Below are 19,558 nucleotides of genomic sequence, written 5' to 3'. Positions count from 1 at the left end.
TAACCCACTGAGCCACCGCGTCCCTTAGTAGCATAACAGGTCATAAAAAGAAGCCTTCTTTCCATCCCTTCTAGAACAAAGATTTTTTTTTAGCAAATTGTGGGAAGGGAGCCACAAGTAGTATGTTACCTAACCTAAGGGGAGTTTCAAAAGAAGTATTTATGCTAGTACTTTAAAAAATGTTGATCTAATTGATGCATTACACACACACACACACACACACACAGTGTGCTAAACGGAAGACAGAAGTTGGCCAAGTCAACAGAGATGGATTGGTCTGGACAACTGCTCTGTAATTTAACAGCCATAAGATCTTTCTGCTCTACATCAAAATAGCTCCTACAATACAGCTTAAGAGGGAGGAAAAATGTTCCTTTTTAGAGAAGCCCATTGTGTGGGGAAAAGGACCGGAGAGAATAGTTGAGAAAGGTAGCTGTTGAAGAAGATTCCTTGGAGTGGATGCTTGGTTGTATCCTGCTACTTTGTTCCAGTCAGAGTGGAAAACAGGGATTCTGCTGAAACCTTCATCTTCCAGGGAGCCCTCAAGCTATTTCTAACAAAAGGAGCGGGCATTGCACAGTAACCTTGACTATTTATTATCTCTGTCCTAGTTCTGGATGTCTGTCATTGCCACAACTATGCCAATACCCTGTGGAGGCTTCATGCCAGTGTTTGTGCTGGGTGAGTTTTAATCTTTTTGTGAAAACTTCCAGACAGATTGTGATGGAGGGAATTGCTGGTAGAATCATAAATAAAAGGGGGATTGTGTTTTTATGAAATACTAAGTCCCGAATTCATGTCTCCTTCCCTCAATCCATTCCTATTTTATCTACATACCACTTTCCTGTGTCCTTCATGTCGTGCAAATGATTGGGGCAGACCCACAAGTGATCTTCTGTTCATCTTCTGTTCCAAGATGCTTTCTTGGGCAAGTTTATAGAGGACTGCCACTGGAAAGCCTGAAAATCTGACCCTCTGGCAAGCTGAAACTTCAGCTACTGAAGTCCTCAGAAATAGCAGCGAAGCCCACTCTTCCTATTTTGGCATAAAAGGAGGCAAGGATGGGTGTTGCTTAAGCTCTGGGTGGTGACTCGTTGCCCTAAAATATTATTAGATCATGAGTGTGTATTAATGACTCTGATAAAGACAGTTTGGAAATTACCTTTGTTGGGTTTAGGGGCTGCTTTTGGACGCTTGATTGGTGAAATCATGGCCTGGATTTTTCCTGATGGGATTCTCTTTGATGGCTTTGTTTACAAAATCTTACCTGGTGGTTATGCAGTAATTGGTAAGTGTAGGACTTTCTTCTTTTCTCTGGTTCCAGTTCTGATCCAAGTGATGCTAATGTTGCTCCCCCTTTTTTCCTTGTCCTGTTCTGCCACTGGGAAAGGAGCTGCAGCTCTCACAGGTGCTGTCAGCCACACTATCTCCACAGCAGTGATCTGCTTTGAGCTGACCGGTCAGATTGCCCACATCCTGCCAATGATGGTGGCCGTCATTCTTGCCAACATGGTGGCTCAGAGTTTGCAGCCAAGCCTTTATGACAGCATCATCCAAGTGAAGAAACTGCCCTATTTACCAGACTTGGGCTGGAACCAAATAAGGTACTTAGGACTGACCAAGAAGGGAGGGAGCAGGATAAAAGGTGGTGAGATGTTCAGGAGGAGATGGAGATAAGTTCAGTCCCAAGCTACAAAGCAGATGGTCCATAGATCGGAATGTATTTGTTTTGAGATCATCTGTAGCCAATGTATCAGTTATGGCAATCCATAGCTCAATAGCTACCCTAAAGACTTTATGTGGGGAAGATTTGAAGTTTGGCTCTTTCCACGATACCTTGAACCACAAAGCAGCTAATCACATATTTGCCTAGTGCCTTGTACAAACTTCCAAAAAATGGATTAAGTAAAGTTCATTTCAGTTATGTTTGGGAAATAGCATGAGTTCACACCTCCTGAAAAACTCAATTCATTAAAAATAGGTCAACTTTCTTGTTAGTAGGGTGAACACTCAAGAACTGTATTAAGGCTGGCCATTAAAAACCATTGGCTCTTTTATAATTCCTGGAAATAATTTAAACTGAATGATGGTTCTGAAATTTCAACCCCCCCCCCCCAATGGCCTGAATGGAAAGAATTTCAGAAAATGTCACTTCTTCCTCTCTGAGCCCTAAGAAATCTCTCTTTTGCAACATGGCTGCCCCCTGGCATTTGTAGTTGTTGGGATTAGCTCCTATGTTCCTTTGTTTGTGTGTTCATTTATTTCTTGCATTTATATGGTTGTCCAACTCAAACAACCTGACTGGATGGCATACAAAGACCAGTAAATTAAAAATATCAAGGAAAAAAAGCAAACTAGATTAATTAAAGCAAGTTTTTCTAAAAGCCTGTGGGGTTTTATGTTTATGTTAGTTTTTTCAGTCTTTTAATGATATCCTGTAGGCTTTAATTAGTAAGATTTTATGGTATCTTTTTGATAGGAAGTAGCTTTCAGCAAGGGCTCTGGGACAAAGTATGACATGAATAAATAAATCTTTCTCCCACTTTACTTATTCTTTCTTAATTTTTAACTTATGCCCACTCAAGCAAATACAATATTTTTGTTGAGGACATTATGGTGTGTGATGTCAAATTCATCTCCTCTAATTGCAAATATCGGGATCTGAAGGACATACTCCAGAACACCACCGTGAAGACGTTTCCTCTGGTGGATTCTCCAGGTGAGCTTTGTAAGGAAGCACATCAGTTCCTGTTTTCAATTAAAAGCAGTCTTGCCAACAAAGTTTCAGGAAAGGGGATTTACTTTTGTCCACTCCAAGCTTTTCTGATCAGCTGCTTGATTGGTTTTAATGAGGAATGTAAAGCTTATAATTCTTTTAAGTATTAATTTAATTTTTGTTAGATAAGAGTTTTTGACTGCACTTATGATGGCTGCTAGCTAAGTGGGAATGCCCAAACAAAAGCTTGCTCTTCCATTGGAAAAAAAAATCCAGCTGGTTAGTGGATTTGTTGAATAGTCATGTGTTGTTTTGAAAAGTAATTTTTACAGGCCAGGAATATTGTCTCACTAATAAGAATTCACAAATACATTCTTGTAGTATAGTTCTGTAGTATGAAGGGAGAGAGGACAAAGCTAAAACTCTAGTTTCAATTTAATTTTCAGTTTCTCTCAAAATATAATTTAAATACTGTGTTTTTTTCGTCCTTTTACCTGGGGCAGAAAAAACAGAGTTTTTCTTAGCAATGTTTACTTATTGGGGAAATCAGTCAATATGTCCTGAGAGAGTAGTGCAATTTCCAACTAGTCATAAAAATCTGGGAACCCAGAAGACACTGATTTAATGAATATGTATCCCCTGAGTGAAGCAGCTTAGAAAATAATTCATTTTTGCAGTGCTTTTTTTGTAAAAGAAAAAGGTGCCGGAACTCACACATGTCATACAAGCCGCCTTGCCTACCCTACAAGGTTCCACCCAAAAAAGGTGCCGGAACTCCGTTCTGAGTGTTCTATGAGGAAAAAAGCCCTGCATTTTTGCACATTCTTGGTATTGCTGAAAAGACGAATTTAAAGATAGCAATGCAGTGTTACTCTCCCCTCTCCTTCCAAACAAGGATATTCCATGAGACGCACCAATACTTTTGGTATTACTGAGAACAGTGCTTCCATAGTCATCTGTGACTGAAGATGTGTACTGAAAAAAATCAGGAGAAATATGGTAGTCCTTTTTCCAAGTAATGGTTTTTCCCCCCAATTAAAAGCATACAGTAATGCATCATTGCATAAAGTGACCTACAGCTCAAGAAAGCTTATATCCTTTAATAAAACTCGTTAGTTTTAAAAAGGGCTACCAGACACCTTCTGATATTCTGTCACCATAGATGAACCTAGCAATCCTCCCGTCAAGTGGCTTGAAGAAATTGCACTAAGAATTGGCAACAGAGAAGGCCAATTGCCATAGAAATGGCTGGACAATAATGTTTGGTCACCAACCACCTTTGCACTAGGATCCAGTGTCTTGTGTGGGAGAGAAGGCAGCTAGAGGGGATTGGTGTCAAATACTGAACTGAATCAGCAGCAGCTGCAATGCTGTGAGGAGACCTCACCCTGTTGGAAGAGCAGAAGGAGGAGGGGAAGGGGGGGGCAATGTATTTTTGGAAGGGGTACATTGAGGCCGCTTCATGATCAGAAAGCTTCTTTGATAGTTTAATGAGGAAATAACAGATATCTGGACTGCAAAATGCAGATCTTTGATAACACACTGATGAATGTCCTTGGTTCCTGTTTTGTTTTGAAAATGCATTGATTTTATTATTGTTTTTAATTTGTATGCTATCCTATGTCGTGAGTTGGGCAGCTGTGCAAGAAAAATAATAAAGTAGGTGGCAGCAAAGGGATAGAGAGAAATAACAGATCATCTGTTTTTTTTTTGCAATCCAAAGAACTGGTTGTAGACTGCCTTAGGTAAGAAAACCAGAGCCTTGTTGAAATGACATTTGTTAGGTGCAGATCAAATGTTTATATAGTCTTAGATTCCACTCATTCTTTTACACCCTAATCATGGCTGAAGAAACCCTTTGATTCTAGCCAGACTCTGGAACAGTGTCTCCTTGTATGTTACTTGTCTACAGTGGAACTTCAATAGTTGGTTGAGATTTGGAGGTATATTCTGAATTTGTTGAATGTTTCAAGGACACACATGTGCAGGCAGAAGAGAAATGGTGTGGACAAAGCAGAAAGTAGATATGGCCAGAGTGTCTTAATTTCTAGCTACCTTTCTTATATAATTAGATTCCCGTCACATTTCCTCTCTTCCACTTTTTCCATTTCTAAAATTAAATTTTATTTAATGCATTTCTCTGAGTCATCTCATATGAAAGGAATGCTGCCTGCTGTTAGATTCTTTCTCAATGGGAAACAGATAAGCTTTCCAGAGTTCTCCAAGCTCTTCCAAACACACTGAAATCTGCTGCTCTGTGGCATATGATGAAACTCAGCTTTCTGAGTTTCCTTGATATCTTTCTATTTTCCTTTACAGTCCTGGCCTGTTACTAGCCAGGTTTAAGAGAGAATATGAGGTGATTGTGAAAGGGAAATTTCCTGGAGTCACCTTCCTCATATATGGCTGGAGCTTACAGTCTAGTTGTGTTCTTAGAAGAAAACATATCTAAAATCATAAGGCAATCCAGAGACATTACTTCCTGTTCATCTTAAAGGTGTAAGGGTCATCATCAGCTGACTATCTGACAAGCGACTCTCTGATCGCGACAGTCTCTGAATTTTAGACCTTAGATTTTCTTATTTGCTTTCCCCCCTCTATAGATTCCATGATTCTGATGGGCTCAGTGGAGCGGACGGAGCTCCAAGCTCTGCTGCGCAGACACCTCAGCCCAGAGCGACGTCTGCATCTTGCCAGGGAGATGCCACAGAAACTGATTGACGGATCTTATGATGGACACCAGTGGAAGCATGAGTCATTCGCTTTTGTGGATGAGGATGTGGATGAGGAAGAAGAGGACAAAGGAAATACTGAGGTAGTGAATAGAAGATTAATAAAATGAAAAAACAACAATAGCGGAGAGAGAAAAATAGAAAGTTTAACCAATGAGACATAGTGACTAGGTAGATGAGATGTGAAACAGGAAGTCTTAAGTTCAAATCTCAGAGAAAACTCATTGAGTGCCACTAAGGAAACTACAATTCACCCAGTGGTGGGATTCAAATATGTGAACAACCGGTTCTCTGTGTGGATCCCACTTCCGGAAGTCCATTCTGGGCCTGGACAACAAAAAATTTGCTATCGGTTCTGCAGAAGTGGTGGGAATTGGCTGAATCCCACCACTGAATTCACCTTAGAGCAACCCCTTTGCAGTATGGGGAAAATAGCTGCTTCTGCTGAAGAATTCATAAGGATTGCTGAAATAATATAGATAATAATTTTTAGAGAAGCAGCAAATTTAAAAAAAGAACAGTATTTATGTCTATGGGGATTCTCAGTCATCCAGGTCAAACTCCTCCCAAAGATGCTTTTTCAAGAGGCAACTGGACTTTCTTGTTTTTCTTTGAAGACATTTTGCTTCTCATTCATGAAGCTTCTTCAGCTCAGACTGGATAGTGGGGAATGGAGAGCTGTCTTCAGGAATATAAATCTTTCCATTCTCCACCATCCAGTCAGAGCTGAAGAAGCTTCCTGGATGAGAAGCGAAATATGTTCAAAGAAAAACAAGAAAGTCCAGTTGCCTTGTGAAAAAACCTCTTTGAGATACAGTATTTATGTAAAGGAAATGCTAATTCTTGCTTTATTTTCTTTTCTTTAATAATTTTCACAGCAGCCTGCTTTAACCCCTGATTACCCAGGAGGACCTAATGGCCCAGTGACTCCTCACAAGCTAATGGCAGAGGCACCAACACCTCCACAATCTCCAAGTACTGTGTCTTACCTAGTTTCTTTTGGGTGGGATGTGATGGCCAATATTTGAAGAGTTAAAGAGCCTATTCTAATTGGGTAATGGAGTATGGGAGAGAAGAGGGACCTCATTTGAATTGCTGGAGAGTGGACATATGTCTGACTTATCAGCTTGTTAATGTTTACTTTGTGGGGAACAGAAAGGCGATCATAAAAGAAACAAGATGTTTATGCAAATACAGAATGCATTTGTATTAGAAGTATTTGTTGTAATTAAGAGATGAGAGCCCCTAAGTTGGAAGTTACATTATACAATTATGTTATATAGTTTATCCCTCCACAACATTTTTCATCCACTGAGCTCATGTATTACTCCACCACATAAGGCTGTTTAATATTAATATATTTTCATCTACCAGGTTGTGGCAGAACTTTCTATTCTTCTAATTCATCATAGCTTTCTCTCTCAAGGTCACAGTTCCATAAACATAGAACCAAAATGCTACAGATTTCTTTAGTGAGCGGTGTCTGCTTTGCCAGACACATCCTCAGGGTTACTTACATTTTTAATAATCTTATAATGAAAAACAAAATAAAATGTCATAAAACATTTAAAGTAAAAGCACCAGTAAGAATTGCAGCATAGTTTCGGTTAAAAGCATTTGGAACCTCCAAATATGTCCACATATGTCCTGGTTTGCTAGATCTATTTTCAAATGAGAAGAAGGAGAACTTCCAAATCCAGGTTGCTTTCAGACAGAGGAGTCCTAGTACTACTAATGAAAAGCACAGGACAGATGTTCCATCTTCTCCTCCTTAACGGATTCCATCTGGAAAGGAAAATTCCAAAACAACTGCTAGGAAAATATAGGGGGATTATTGAACACACGGGGAAGGACACTCCATCAGACTCTGCATATTTTATCTTGAATAAGACATGTGAAATAGATACACTTCTTGACACATACCTTTGTTAGATTCACATACTTTTCTAGGTACATTCTGCCCCAAAATGAAGCATGAATTTGGCAGACATCAGTATATAAAAGCATGCTTAGCAGGAGATTGTCATTTGATCTCTGTTAAATTTGTGCATTTATTTTTCTGTAATTCTAGAGTCCTCACTATAGTGTATGGGGTGACTGTATGCCCGTCTACATGTCCCATGGGCACTCCTAGGTTCTTAAGCCTAGTTTTGTTAACATTCTTTGAATTAAAAGAAAATTATTGGGAAGTAAGGCTGCTTACTAGTATTGTCCCCAGATATTTTCTTAGAAAATAGTTGATTGGGATATGTGCAGCCCAGGGATTTGTTCATATTTTGGTATATCCTTATTTTATAATTGATCATAGCAACCTTTGTGTGAGAATCCCAATAATGTATTCTCAGCTGTGGCCCCATCTATTACTTATATATGGCTTACTTATTCACCAGCACGTTAGCATTCACAATGGTAACAGAGAGAGGTTCCAATTGTGATTCCTCAGTGCTCCAAGACTGAAGGCAGGCAATTGTCCTGCTGGATCTGACATCTATTTATAATCACCAAGGAGACCTGTCTTTCTTAATTTATCCAATCCTGTTTTCCTAAAAAAAAAAACCCACCCCTTGCTTATTCTTTGGTACACAAGCCTAGAGCTTATTGACTCTTGTGATCAATGCATTTTACATTTTGTTTCCTATGTCTTTTAAGACAGTGTGCAATTGTCATTCGTTTTGCACAATTCTATAAAAGGTCCAGACAACATCAGAAGCCATCTACATTCACTCCAGGTTTTCTCATTCTTCTGCTATCTTTTTCTTGCTGCAGCTAATCCATTCAGGAAAGGAGCAGAACAGCAATACAATCTCTTTGATAGCTTCCCATATGAAAATTTATACCTCTATTTGAGGCATAATGGGCATGGTTGGAAGGAAAGGTGCAGTTTGGTAAGGAAGGACATATTAGAGACGTCCTTCCCCAATATTCTGTCTGCATTTCCAACTTTAAAGTCATTTCATATTCCTCACTGACGATCCAATATTTAATCACATTTAACACAACTAACAAGCAAGGAAAAACTAGCCAGGATATTTTTGAGCCAAACTATAAAACCAATGTGTTTGGTTCTCTGATTTAGAGCCAGTTATAAGCTGATCATGCTAGGCAGAAGTTACTAGATGAAATTGGTATGACTTACAACTCAAACCCTAACCATGAATTAAAGTATTTATTGGAATGTACTTGGAATTGCACTTCTCTGGCCTTGTACTGCAGACACTTGGATTGATTGATGATTGATGAAATGGTTTAAGAAAGCCAAATGACATTTTTCCCCAGCAAAGCTATGCAGGTGACTGATTTGATTCCTTCTTGTAATGAAATTGACTAGAGATAACAACATAATCTCTGTTTTCTCAGCTTATCTACAAGCATTACAATAATTTTTTAAAGAAATGAAAGGCAACATCAAAGCTGCAAACAGATATATACATACACAACTAAACTAAATCGGCACAATGAGACACCTACTTTCATTTCGAGGCAATTAAGAAAAAAAGGGGAAAATACAGCATGCATGCTTGACTAATGATCTTTCCATGTATATGGAACATAGCATGATTACCAGAAATTGGAAGGCTGATTATATTTGGAACAAAATGGGAAAGTCATGATTTTTCAAGTGCTAGAAATCTATGAGTACAGCTAGTAGTAGGGTTTCCTAGGCAGCTTAGTCACTACTACATGGTTCCCCAAGCCTGGCTTCTCTATGGTCAGATAGCCAGCCACTCACTTTCTGCTTCTAGAAATCAGATCCATCATTTTCTTGGTATCTGGCCAATTATCAGCCTTAATCTTTGGCTTTGCCTTGTCTCTTTCCCTTTCAATGCTGTCACAAACAATTCCATTTCCTTTGCCACTCAACCAGTAGAGTTTATTACTCAATAGTAATGATCATTTATGAACAGGCCATCTGCACAGAACATCTGTGTGAACTTCAGTCAACTTAGGACAACATTTATCAAATCGTCAATAGTTTCCACACTGAAATGGTGAATCATTGTAGAGAGAAAAAAAGTGGACCTTGATGGAGATATGTGGGATCTGTTGCCTAGGCAAAAGGGGCTGAACAAGTCCAGAACAAGATAATATTCAGAAGAAACTCAGGCAGAGGCCTCCCTAAATTCACTGAACTGCAAGAAAGAGGAGGAGGAGGTGGTACAGCATTCTCAGATTTGCAAGATTCTCTTATTACAGCCAATGTCTATAAAAGTACTTTCAGCCTTCCCGTGGAGTTGATTTCATGGCCTGGTCTACCTAACAGCCCTGACAGCCAACAAGCACCAAGTGCTCAGTTGAAAAATAATAAGAATTATATTTATATGAAGTTATATTGTTTCCGTTTGCTCTTCTGTAGAAAATATCTTGCATTTTTTTGCTTAGAAATCAGAGGTGATGCAGAAGCAGCCTAATGTGTATGAATTATTGAGAGTAGGAAAAAAACCATTGTTGCTCGTTAGTCAGAGGTGTCTGCAGAGTGTAGTACAAAAGATCAAGATGTCAGCCACAGTGTCAAAATGGATGAAGCTTTGGTTGTAGGTTGTGGCTGCCATCTTGATTTTTTTTTATCATACCTGTAGACAGCCCAGTGGTCAACCATTTCATTCCTTGCATTTTTCCCCTTCTCACAGCCCGGAGATGTTGGCAGCTGAGGAAATTGATGGAACAACTCCTTTGTCTCAGCCCATCCCCTCAGCGAAAAAGCACTGAGCAGGTTTGAACAAGAAAGCTATCCTATGCCTGAATAATTTTGGAAAAAGAGTCCTGATTGCTTTCATACCCTGAGAAAATAGCATTTTGGGAGTCAGAAGTGGGAAAGAAATGAAATAAATTAAACTTCTCAAAATGAAGGACCAGGTGGCTCAGATGTGCATGTGGGCACAAATGTACCAGGGAAAGAGAATGAATATTGGTGCTGCAGGAGACTTTAATCTCTGCTGTCCTGCACAAATTTTGTAGAATGCTGGAATGCTTTTCCTATTGCAGTACCTTCTGTTTCATTCTTTGGATAGTTTTTGTAGTCTCAGGCTGGGATATGACAGAGAACTTTCTTCCTTCTTTGAAGGACTTTCCCAATTACTTGGAATTACTTTTGAACCCCACATTCCAGACAGCCCTTTGCACTGCCAGTTTGGCTGGGCTGGCTGGGATGAAGAGGATAGGCAGGAGATCAAAACCTTGCATAGTAAAAGTGAATGGGAATATTATGGTTTTGGACAGTCTGTTTATATTCCAGACAGACCTTGTGATATACAACATACGTACTTCATTATGGTAATGAAATAGGTTAGCCATGCAACACTGATATTCTGTAGTCATTTATCAGTGTTTTACCCTTGTCTCTTTTTGCTTAATAGGGTTAATCCCTTTAGGCAGGAAAACTTAAAATAGCAAGGGAAGCTTAGCATCAATCATGGTCTTTTGCTGCCAAAGATTTTGGAAGATGTTCAGTACTAGAATTGACCTATCCCTGTTCATTCATCCCTGAACTGTCATGATATCAGCACAGATATTTTATACATTAGCATGCATATCTATTTTTTAAAATGTATTTTTAAGCCAGACTTCCAAACCACTTGAGAATACCTTATGTTTTTCATCTTTGTATTTCTTTGAATGGAAAGAATAAGGATGGAAAAACTGCAAATTGTTTTTCTTTATTATTATTTCTTAAAAATCTGTACACCTACATGACAAGACTGATTTTGAGATTGTGAAGGGGGAGGGATGGAGTAGCAATTGAATCCTTCCAACAGATAATATCACTGCCTAGGAAAAATTCTTTGCAGATTAATATACTACAAGCCTCCTCATGGATCTGCCGTAATTATTATAGTAAAGGCTTTCTTCAAATAATAGATTTCTTTGTTACAAACACAAGAATCCCAAAGCTGCAATGATAAGAGGGTATTTTTGAATTTTGTTCCATTTATTTGCTTATAAAAATTACACATGCACTTGTATGTTACAAAGGTGTGCACATCCACAGCATTGTATTTAGGAAAGTAAATGGAGTGAATAGAAACAAAAGATGTGGGGTGGACAAGTATTCAGAACCCCGAGTTTACCTATCTGCCCTGTCTGTAAGAAGGTAATATGGTAAGTTCCCTCAGAATGAAAGACTAACACCATTGCTAAATGGATGTTCCTCTGCCTTTTTGGGCATTTCTATAGCCAATAAAAGCAATGATATAAAACAAAGGAATACAGTTTGAGATTCACCAGATATTGTCTTCCAATTTGCAGGCTTGGAGGACAATCACTTTTGTTTTAGAAACTGTAACCCAAGCTTAGAATGCATTACCATGTCATATGCACTTACATGGTTTCTTTGCCCATGTGCTAAATCTCATAATACATACAAGTGCTGGTTACAGCAACGGTGTTAGGGAAGGAGCAACATTTATGTTCTGAAAATGAGATTTGGATTTAAGCTTTGGTGCCTTTCTTCTGATCTTGGAACTGATTACTTATTCCTTTCAGGATTCAGCTGAGTTTGAAGACCCAATGAAGCCAGAAGAGGTACGTTTGGAAGTAAAGCAACAGACAGAGTTGATAGGGTTGACATTTCCAGTCAATGTCATGTCAGGAGATTCCATGTAACAGTAATGTGATTATTATTTTTTTAAAAAAACACCACAATATTTATCCATTCTCCACTATGAAATGTGATTTCTCAAAACTTCTCCTTATTTTCTCTATGACAATTAAGCTGTTGTATATGTTACTATCAGTATGCATGGCAATATAATAGCCTGCAAGAAAAAGTTGAAGGTTAAAGAGGGAAGATATGTGTTACTACACTCCCTAACTCTACCTTTGTAAAGTATTGCACGAATCATTTTTCAAAAATATATTTGCTACTTAATAGGTCTATGACAAAAAGTACAGTGTAATATCTATCATGCTTATAACCTATATGTGAGCTGTGTGACTTGTAACTTCAAGAAAACAGGTAGTATTAATAAGACCACATGGTTGGGATACCCAATAGTACTGCAATTGCAGGCTTTAGTTGGTGTTGGGTATGTTCACTTTCATCCAGTTTTCTATCTATGGTGGTACATAGGCTCAGGGTGGTGTTTTTTTTGATGAATGCTGTGCATAGTCCCAAAGCTGCATGAACTTAAAATACTGGGGGAGAAACTTAGTAGAGTCTTTTTTACTTTGCTGGAGTGAATCTGATCATTTCTGGAGTCCCTAATGCTTCTTGAAGTAAATTTGTGTTGTTTTGTCAGGCCTGGTAAGTAACACACCCCTTGAGGGGTTCTTGATGCTCTCTGAGCTTGTGTTCTTACAGACATTTCATTACCTAGACTACGTAATGTAAACTGCTAGCACTGATAATGTTACTTAGTTTGGGTAATGAAACATCTGCAAGAAGACAACCAAGCTCAGAGAGCACCAAGGACCCCTCATTTCAGCCCTCAGCCAAAAATATTCTCCTTTATTGGTAGCACATCCTTTTTCCAAGCAGCAACCTAACAACAGCAGCTTTTTGCAGAAGCAAGCATGATTACTGAAAACCACATGACTGAACTGGCAATGGAAAACTAGGACTTTGCAAAATAAAAAATTAGGAGAATGGGTTGGAACATGTACTTTTTGCTCTTAAGAGAGGCTGTATAATGTCTGTATGAGTGAGCATCTGTACAATATCCAGGTAGGCCTCCCCCTGATTTCATTAGGGAATGGGCTTTAAAATTAAAACCAAAGTATTCATGGAAAAAGTAATCTCTGAGAAGGAATGCAAATATAAAGAAAATGCCAAAGTGTACTGATAGCAATAGCAAAAATAAAAACATGGTGTTTGCTTTAGGAAAGAGGTTGGTTTCAGATTCCTGTTAGAAATGGCTTTCTAACTGCTCTCCAGTCAACCCAAAAGTTAGAAGAGGAATTGGACAAGTTGGGAAATATACCCAAGACCAGGGCTTTTTTTTCTCGTAGAACGCTCAGAACGGAGTTCCGGTACCTTTTTTTGGATGGAACCTTGTAGGGTAGGCAAGGCGGGTTGTATGACATGTGTGAGTTCCGGCACCTTTTTCTTTTACAAAAAAAGCACTGCCCAAGAGAACTAAATCATGCTGGCTCACTGGCTAAAGTAAGCAGCCTGGGAAAGTGGTTGGTGCAAATTACTTCTCTGAACTTGTGAACTGTTTTTCTTCCCCTGTGTCAGATAGAAGTTTGGGAGCAGGAGGAGCTTGAGAAAAAGGTGTGCTTCAGCAGCTGCCGCATAGATCCTTCTCCCTTTCAGCTGGTGGAGAGAACATCACTGCATAAGGTAGGTGCCTGCGTTTATCTCCTATTCTCTACTTACCTTGCTATCCAACTCTACTCCCATCAAGGCCTACACCTTCTTCTGATTTCAAGTTCTCTTTATATTTTTTGGTTTTCAAAATACTGTGCGATCTTGCTCAAGCTTTAACCTATCAGGTGGAGTAAGGCTCTCCGTATATAGTATGGCCTCAACAACTCTTCTTTAGTTTTACTCTTTCAGGCAAGCAAAAGGTACAGAATTTGGCTTAATCTACAAAATACAGACCTGTTCTCTTTTTCTTCAGTTCCTTCTTCCTCCCCCCCCCCCCCCCCCGTTCCTACCAAATTATTTTACTATCACAGATTGTTTTTCTTTTTCACCCATCTCTTTTCCATTGCACGTCGCCACCTTGCCATGCAACTTTGCAGAGTAGATTAAGAGCTGCAGTTTTCAATATGAAGCTGAACCTCTAGGATTTGAATGAGAAAAATAGCATTAAAAGCAAAGGAACCACTCCCAATGTTCAATTAAGTTTATTTTATTGTTTGTTATCATTCTTGCCGGTTCTGTCTCTTGATACTTGATACTTAGTTTATGCTATTAGCAGAAAGTTTCATCTAAGAAGCAGTGGTATGTCTTTAGACAATCTTGTCTACTAAAATGATTCCTGTATGAAAGAAACAGAGGGATCAAACTACTTGGGCAACTGTTTAATCTTTGCAGGAGCAATTTTACTATTAAAATTGGGGACAGAAATTGTTGAGTAAGTTGTTCTTTATTCTCAATGTTGTTCCAACACATAACTCAAAATAAAAAAGTTAATAACAGTGCTTTTTATGATCCATCAGTAAATATAAGATTGTAGAAAACATACTTAGAATTGTTATGTTTAATCAATTCCAAGCATTTCAATCTATGTATAAGGTGCCCTTGTTTAATTAGGCAGCATGGTTTTGTTTAATATAAGCTAGGAGTGATGGGCCCTACTATAGCACAAAGATCTTCCTTATTTTCCTGTCTTTCAAAGAAGAAAAGCCTTAGTCTCACCTAAAATGATATCTGCAAGGACAAATACAAGCCTGGATCCAAAATCAAAAGGCAACTTTTCCCTTTTATCTGGTTTGGTTTGTTCGGGTTTATAGCATCTCATTTTTACTAACTTATGCCCGTCTATGACTGTTCTATATTCCCCTGAGTTAAGAAGAGCTTAATTCCATTTATATCCCATCTAGATGAACTCACTCTGCTTTTGCTACCTGAGAATACTCTTAGCATGCTAGTATATGAGAGAAAGATAGTTTAGTCTGATGTGTCATAGGTTATGTAGAATTGGAAAAATATTTAAACCATAATCTTTTATTTATTTTGTATACCACATTACTATGTAACTTAATATCAGTAGACTTGGTACAATTTGTTTTTTTAATGCCAACAAAGTATTACATTGCATTAATTGGATAAGTTGATCTCTACTTCTAATTATTCCAATTTCAGACATGAAGGTTTCATTCTTTGGCTTTGCTCTAATATGGGTTAAAGAAAAAATTCACCATTCTTAACCTATTTCAAATTCTTCACGAGTTTGCAACGTTTGGCTTGTTTTATTTGCTAATTGGTCTTTCTTCTCATTTCTGTAGACACATACCTTGTTTTCATTGCTAGGACTCACCCATACCTATGTAACCAGCATGGGGAAACTAAAGGGTGTGATTGCACTGGAAGAGGTAATTTAAATCATGTTACCTTTGTATTTTGTCCGGTCGAGTCTTGCTTGAGAGTAAAGAAAAGATCTCACAGAAAACCCATAAAGGGGATGGGGAGAAGACAGTAAAAGATAGGAGTGCTACTCATTATACACCACTTACATCACACTCTTACCATTCCTTCTGGAATCCTGGTGGCGCCTTCTCAGTCCACATTTAGAAAATACATTTAAGACCCTTTCGCGTCCATTTAGCTTTATTTTACATTTCATGTATTCTTTTAATACTATCAGCGATATATAACACTACTCCCCTATGGACTTTAGATTCAGTTCCCAGAGCTTCTCCATACAAAGCCAGCGAAGTGTAACTTGTAATATCAGTACCTGCAAAAAAGTAATGTGCACTATTTTATTTTCATTAAGTTTAAATTGAAACATTTTATTTTATTCTGACCTCTATTTATTTTTCAGCCTTCCCTAATTTTTGAAGCATACTCACTTGAAGGCTTAGTGCAGCCTTGCTAAAACTTGCAAAATCTGATATACAGATATATGATTATCTGCACTACAAGAGTAATCCCTCTTTAAATCCTCTTAACATTCAGGAAAAAAAAAGATCTTTAGTCTTATTATGGTTTTATTGGCTATAATGCCAACTGGATTGTGGCCTTTTTCAGAAGAGGAGAAATTAGGTTGTGGATTTGAATTTATACATGTTTAACTTCCATGACTTTGTCTTCTTCCTAAGAATCTTGGGACTCTTTTGGTTTGTGATGATGCTATTTATTTATTTGCCATCTCCTTCAAAGGAATTTTGTTCTCTAGGGCAGGGGTCCCCAACCCCTGGTCCATGGACCAGTACCTGGCTGCGGCATGCCAGCAATTGGTCAGCACAAACAAGCAAAGCCCCATCCATGGGATGCAGGCAGCACACAAAAGCACGCACTCTCCCCTCCATGGAAAAATCTCCCTGGTGCCCAAAAGGTTGGGGACCTGTCTCTAGGGAGGAGATAATGGCTATTGAGCCACTTACTTCTTTCATGTACATGTACTCCTCAGTATTTTTATAGAGCAGTCATTTTCAGCAACTCTCCAAATTTCCAGCCAGCACTACTTGAAGACACCTAGTTGGGGGTAAAAAACCTCTGTTGTATTGTAAAAATAATGATAATCAAAGGTTTTTCCCCCCTCCTTGAGCATTTATGAACTTCTGACATGAGGATCTCAATAGCATGAGTAGTAAATATCAGAGTGGAGTTGTGCGTGTCTGTATGACAGGACTGGATAACTTGTGAGCTGCAATCCACTTCCCTCACTCCCAGTAGCCCATTTGAGGCCTCCAATGCCTCATGTATTAGAGATAGATGAAAATTTTGGATCTTTTTGCATTTTTGATGTTTAAGAAACAAAATGGGTCCCTTAACTTTTGCAGAGTTAAAGCAGTTAGTGTGACCTTAAAGACCCCCACTGCCCAAAATTTTATTATGGAAAGTGTTAACTGTGTTAAATATTTCCAAATCATACTTTGTGTACACTGCTGAGATTCATATGTTGTAGTGGTCTAAAAATGAATGAATGAATGAATGAATGAATGAATGAATGAATGAATGAATGAATGGTTTTAAATGCGGAAAAAGGGAATAAAAGGTTTTTGATGTTGCCTATTTTGGTAACATTGTCATGTGATAAGGCAAACCAAGAAGGGTAAAAAATGTGGTCCTTAGGATGAAAATGATTGCCCTCCTGGTCTATTTTGATGGAAGAAGGCTACTTTTATGCAACTTCCTTGTTAATTCTGTGTCTCTCAAACTCTCAGCTCCAGAAAGCTATTGAAGGGTCTACACGTACTGGGGTCCAACTTCGTCCTCCTCTTGCAAGTTTCCGTGATGCCACTCAGACTTCAAGCAGCAAAGAGCATACCAATTGGTCTACAAAGTTGTGGAGCAAAGATAACAGTGATACAGTCCCTGGGAAATCTGCAGCGGACTCAGGACCAGAGAACTCAGTGGGCCCTAGTTCCCCTTTCTCACAAGAATCTTCCCTCCCCAGGTAAAGAAAAGGGAAACTCCCTGCTTCAGATGCTGATACAGAATTGGAGGACATAGAAATTTTTGGCCCAGCTGCTGAGAACATCTCAGACCTACTCAAGGACCTTAACTTGTGCTCCAGAAACCTGGAAGAAGATAATAAGGATGATAACAATATGACAATAGAATTGCACCTTGGAAAAATTTACCTCATCTTTCAGCATAATCTGCCCACCGTACTTGCATTTCCAGGAGAGACTTGTGACCTGCTTTGCTGGTATCAGTGGAAGATAATTCATGCTGGAGAACTTGCATGGCTGTGTGGACTGGCTTTCCTCTGCCATTTTCCATGAAAAGCAAATGGGTGGAAGGATCCTCTCCCCTCCTTTCTTTTTCCTTGCCAGAAAACTAGGGTGGGTCTTTTCTGAAATGTTTCCCATGCTCTCCATCCATCTGTGGCTTTCCCTCTTGTCTCTGAAGGTCATTCCCACATACCATTGTGTATGGCACTCTTCATCCCTTTGAGGTGTTCTGATCTAAAGAAGGGTCAGAGAACTTAGCCCAGGCTCAGTCCTGATGTAGAGAACTCATCTCAATTTGTAAACAAAACAAAATATGACAAATGCTTCATACCCCCTTTTTGCAATGTCCTTTCTTTCGAAATAAACTCTAATCTACGCTCTACATGTGACTCTACTTCACCCCCGCCCGCCCTAAATTCTTCTCATTTTGTCATTATAGGCATAATGTCTATTATTTCTACTAATTGGCACATCCTTGTCCTAAAAAAAATCTCCCATGTATTGAAATGTTCCTCTGAAACTTGTTGCTGGGGTAAAAATACTAGAAACAAGTCTGATTCTTTATTGAGGAAATTATCATCAAGTATACTTGACTAAGTAATGCAACTACTGTTATCCAGATAATTCCCCATCTTAGCTATGCAAACACATTCATAAACCTTCAATTTTACCTGTAGTGATGCATTTGTCTGAACCTTACTGTTTGATTGAAGTCTTGGGGAAAAACAACAACATCAAACCAGAAGGGAATGTCAGTGAAGTCTAAATGCTGATAAGTCAAGGATTCAAGTTAAGGGTTAGGGTATAAATATCACGTACATCTTAAAACATCCTACTGTTCTTACTTGAAGGAAATTTCTATAAATACTGTCTTAAACATATTTGTGGCTGTGACTAAAATCTGATACGGGAAGAAATTGATGTGTTGAGAAGCAGCATCAGTAAATAAAAGAGCGGGTGGCATTTCTAAGAATATTTCTGCATTTCTTCTTTGTGTAACTTTTATACAAATCTAACAACACTGGCTCTTTCCAAAGGAATCCCTACGAACAGGATGGTACTGAGCATTCTGTAAGAAATAACAAGCACAACTAAACTTAGTGAATGATTGTTAATTGAGTTCGATGATTCATCGGAAGTGTATGCCACATAACCAAATAAGAAAAATCCTTGCTTTACCTAACCTCTTGCATCTATAAGAGCCTTGGTGGAGCAGTGGGCTAATGCCTCCTTAAGTAACACCAGCTGCCTGCAATTAGTGCAGGTTCGAGTCCCACCAGGCTCAAGGTTGACTCAGCCTTCCATCCTTCCGAGGTAGGCAAAATGAGGACCCAGATTGTTGGGGGCAATAAGCTGACTTTGTAATAATGCCGCTTGGGGGGGGGAAGCGAAAGCCCTAATAAGCAGGCATATACATAGAATGAAGGCTATTGCTAAGCACATTGATTTGTGCTTTAGATTGTAAGCCGCCCTGAGTCTTTGGAGAAGGGCGGGATATAAATGGAATTAAAAATAAGTAAATAAATAAATAAATAATCAATTCTTCTTGCAACCATTGCACTCAGAGTGTAACTCTTTTTGTACTGTTTTATTAGTACTGTACAGGACCGGTACCAGTACTGTATCATCAGCCACACTCAGTATAAATGTGTTAATTGTTTGAACTAGTGTTTCCGAGCAAGATTTGGTCTAACAAATGGAGAGAAAAAATATTTTGGCTCAGGTATGAGAAGCCTGGCTTGGGAACATAGATCATTAGTGTCAAAGAGATTAAGATTTAGTCCTTGTAAATGCTCTTGCTATTTTGACTAGAGTTTCTCAG

At 38.7% G+C, this 19,558-nt stretch overlaps 1 protein-coding gene across 2 annotated transcripts in view; it reads left to right on the top strand.

Moving 5' to 3' along the window:
• CLCN1 (chloride voltage-gated channel 1) overlaps positions 1 to 18,980 on the top strand; it is a 55,663-nt gene extending 36,683 nt beyond the window's left edge. The window contains exons 13-23 of one of the 2 annotated variants that reach the window (XR_014025468.1): positions 612 to 681; positions 1,178 to 1,288; positions 1,391 to 1,604; positions 2,586 to 2,719; positions 5,320 to 5,531; positions 6,327 to 6,423; positions 10,077 to 10,159; positions 11,929 to 11,967; positions 13,626 to 13,726; positions 15,340 to 15,426; positions 17,224 to 17,242. Coding sequence is in view for 1 of the 2 variants with exons in the window: in XM_081320329.1 (XP_081176455.1) it covers positions 612 to 681; positions 1,178 to 1,288; positions 1,391 to 1,604; positions 2,586 to 2,719; positions 5,320 to 5,531; positions 6,327 to 6,423; positions 10,077 to 10,159; positions 11,929 to 11,967; positions 13,622 to 13,726; positions 15,340 to 15,426; positions 17,224 to 17,460 (1,389 nt within the window). In the remaining variant the exon portion in view is untranslated. Of the gene's footprint in view, positions 1 to 611; positions 682 to 1,177; positions 1,289 to 1,390; positions 1,605 to 2,585; positions 2,720 to 5,319; positions 5,532 to 6,326; positions 6,424 to 10,076; positions 10,160 to 11,928; positions 11,968 to 13,621; positions 13,727 to 15,339; positions 15,427 to 17,223 lie in introns of both variants that reach the window. The other variant, XM_081320329.1, reaches the window with a different exon arrangement.
• The last annotated feature ends 578 nt before the right edge of the window (positions 18,981 to 19,558 follow it).

Source organism: Vipera berus, assembly GCF_964194415.1.
Source record: "Vipera berus genome assembly, chromosome: 2".
Lineage (NCBI taxonomy): Eukaryota > Metazoa > Chordata > Lepidosauria > Squamata > Viperidae > Vipera > Vipera berus.
Note: the sequence above shows the minus strand (reverse complement) of the source record. Positions and strands in the feature narration are given on the sequence as shown.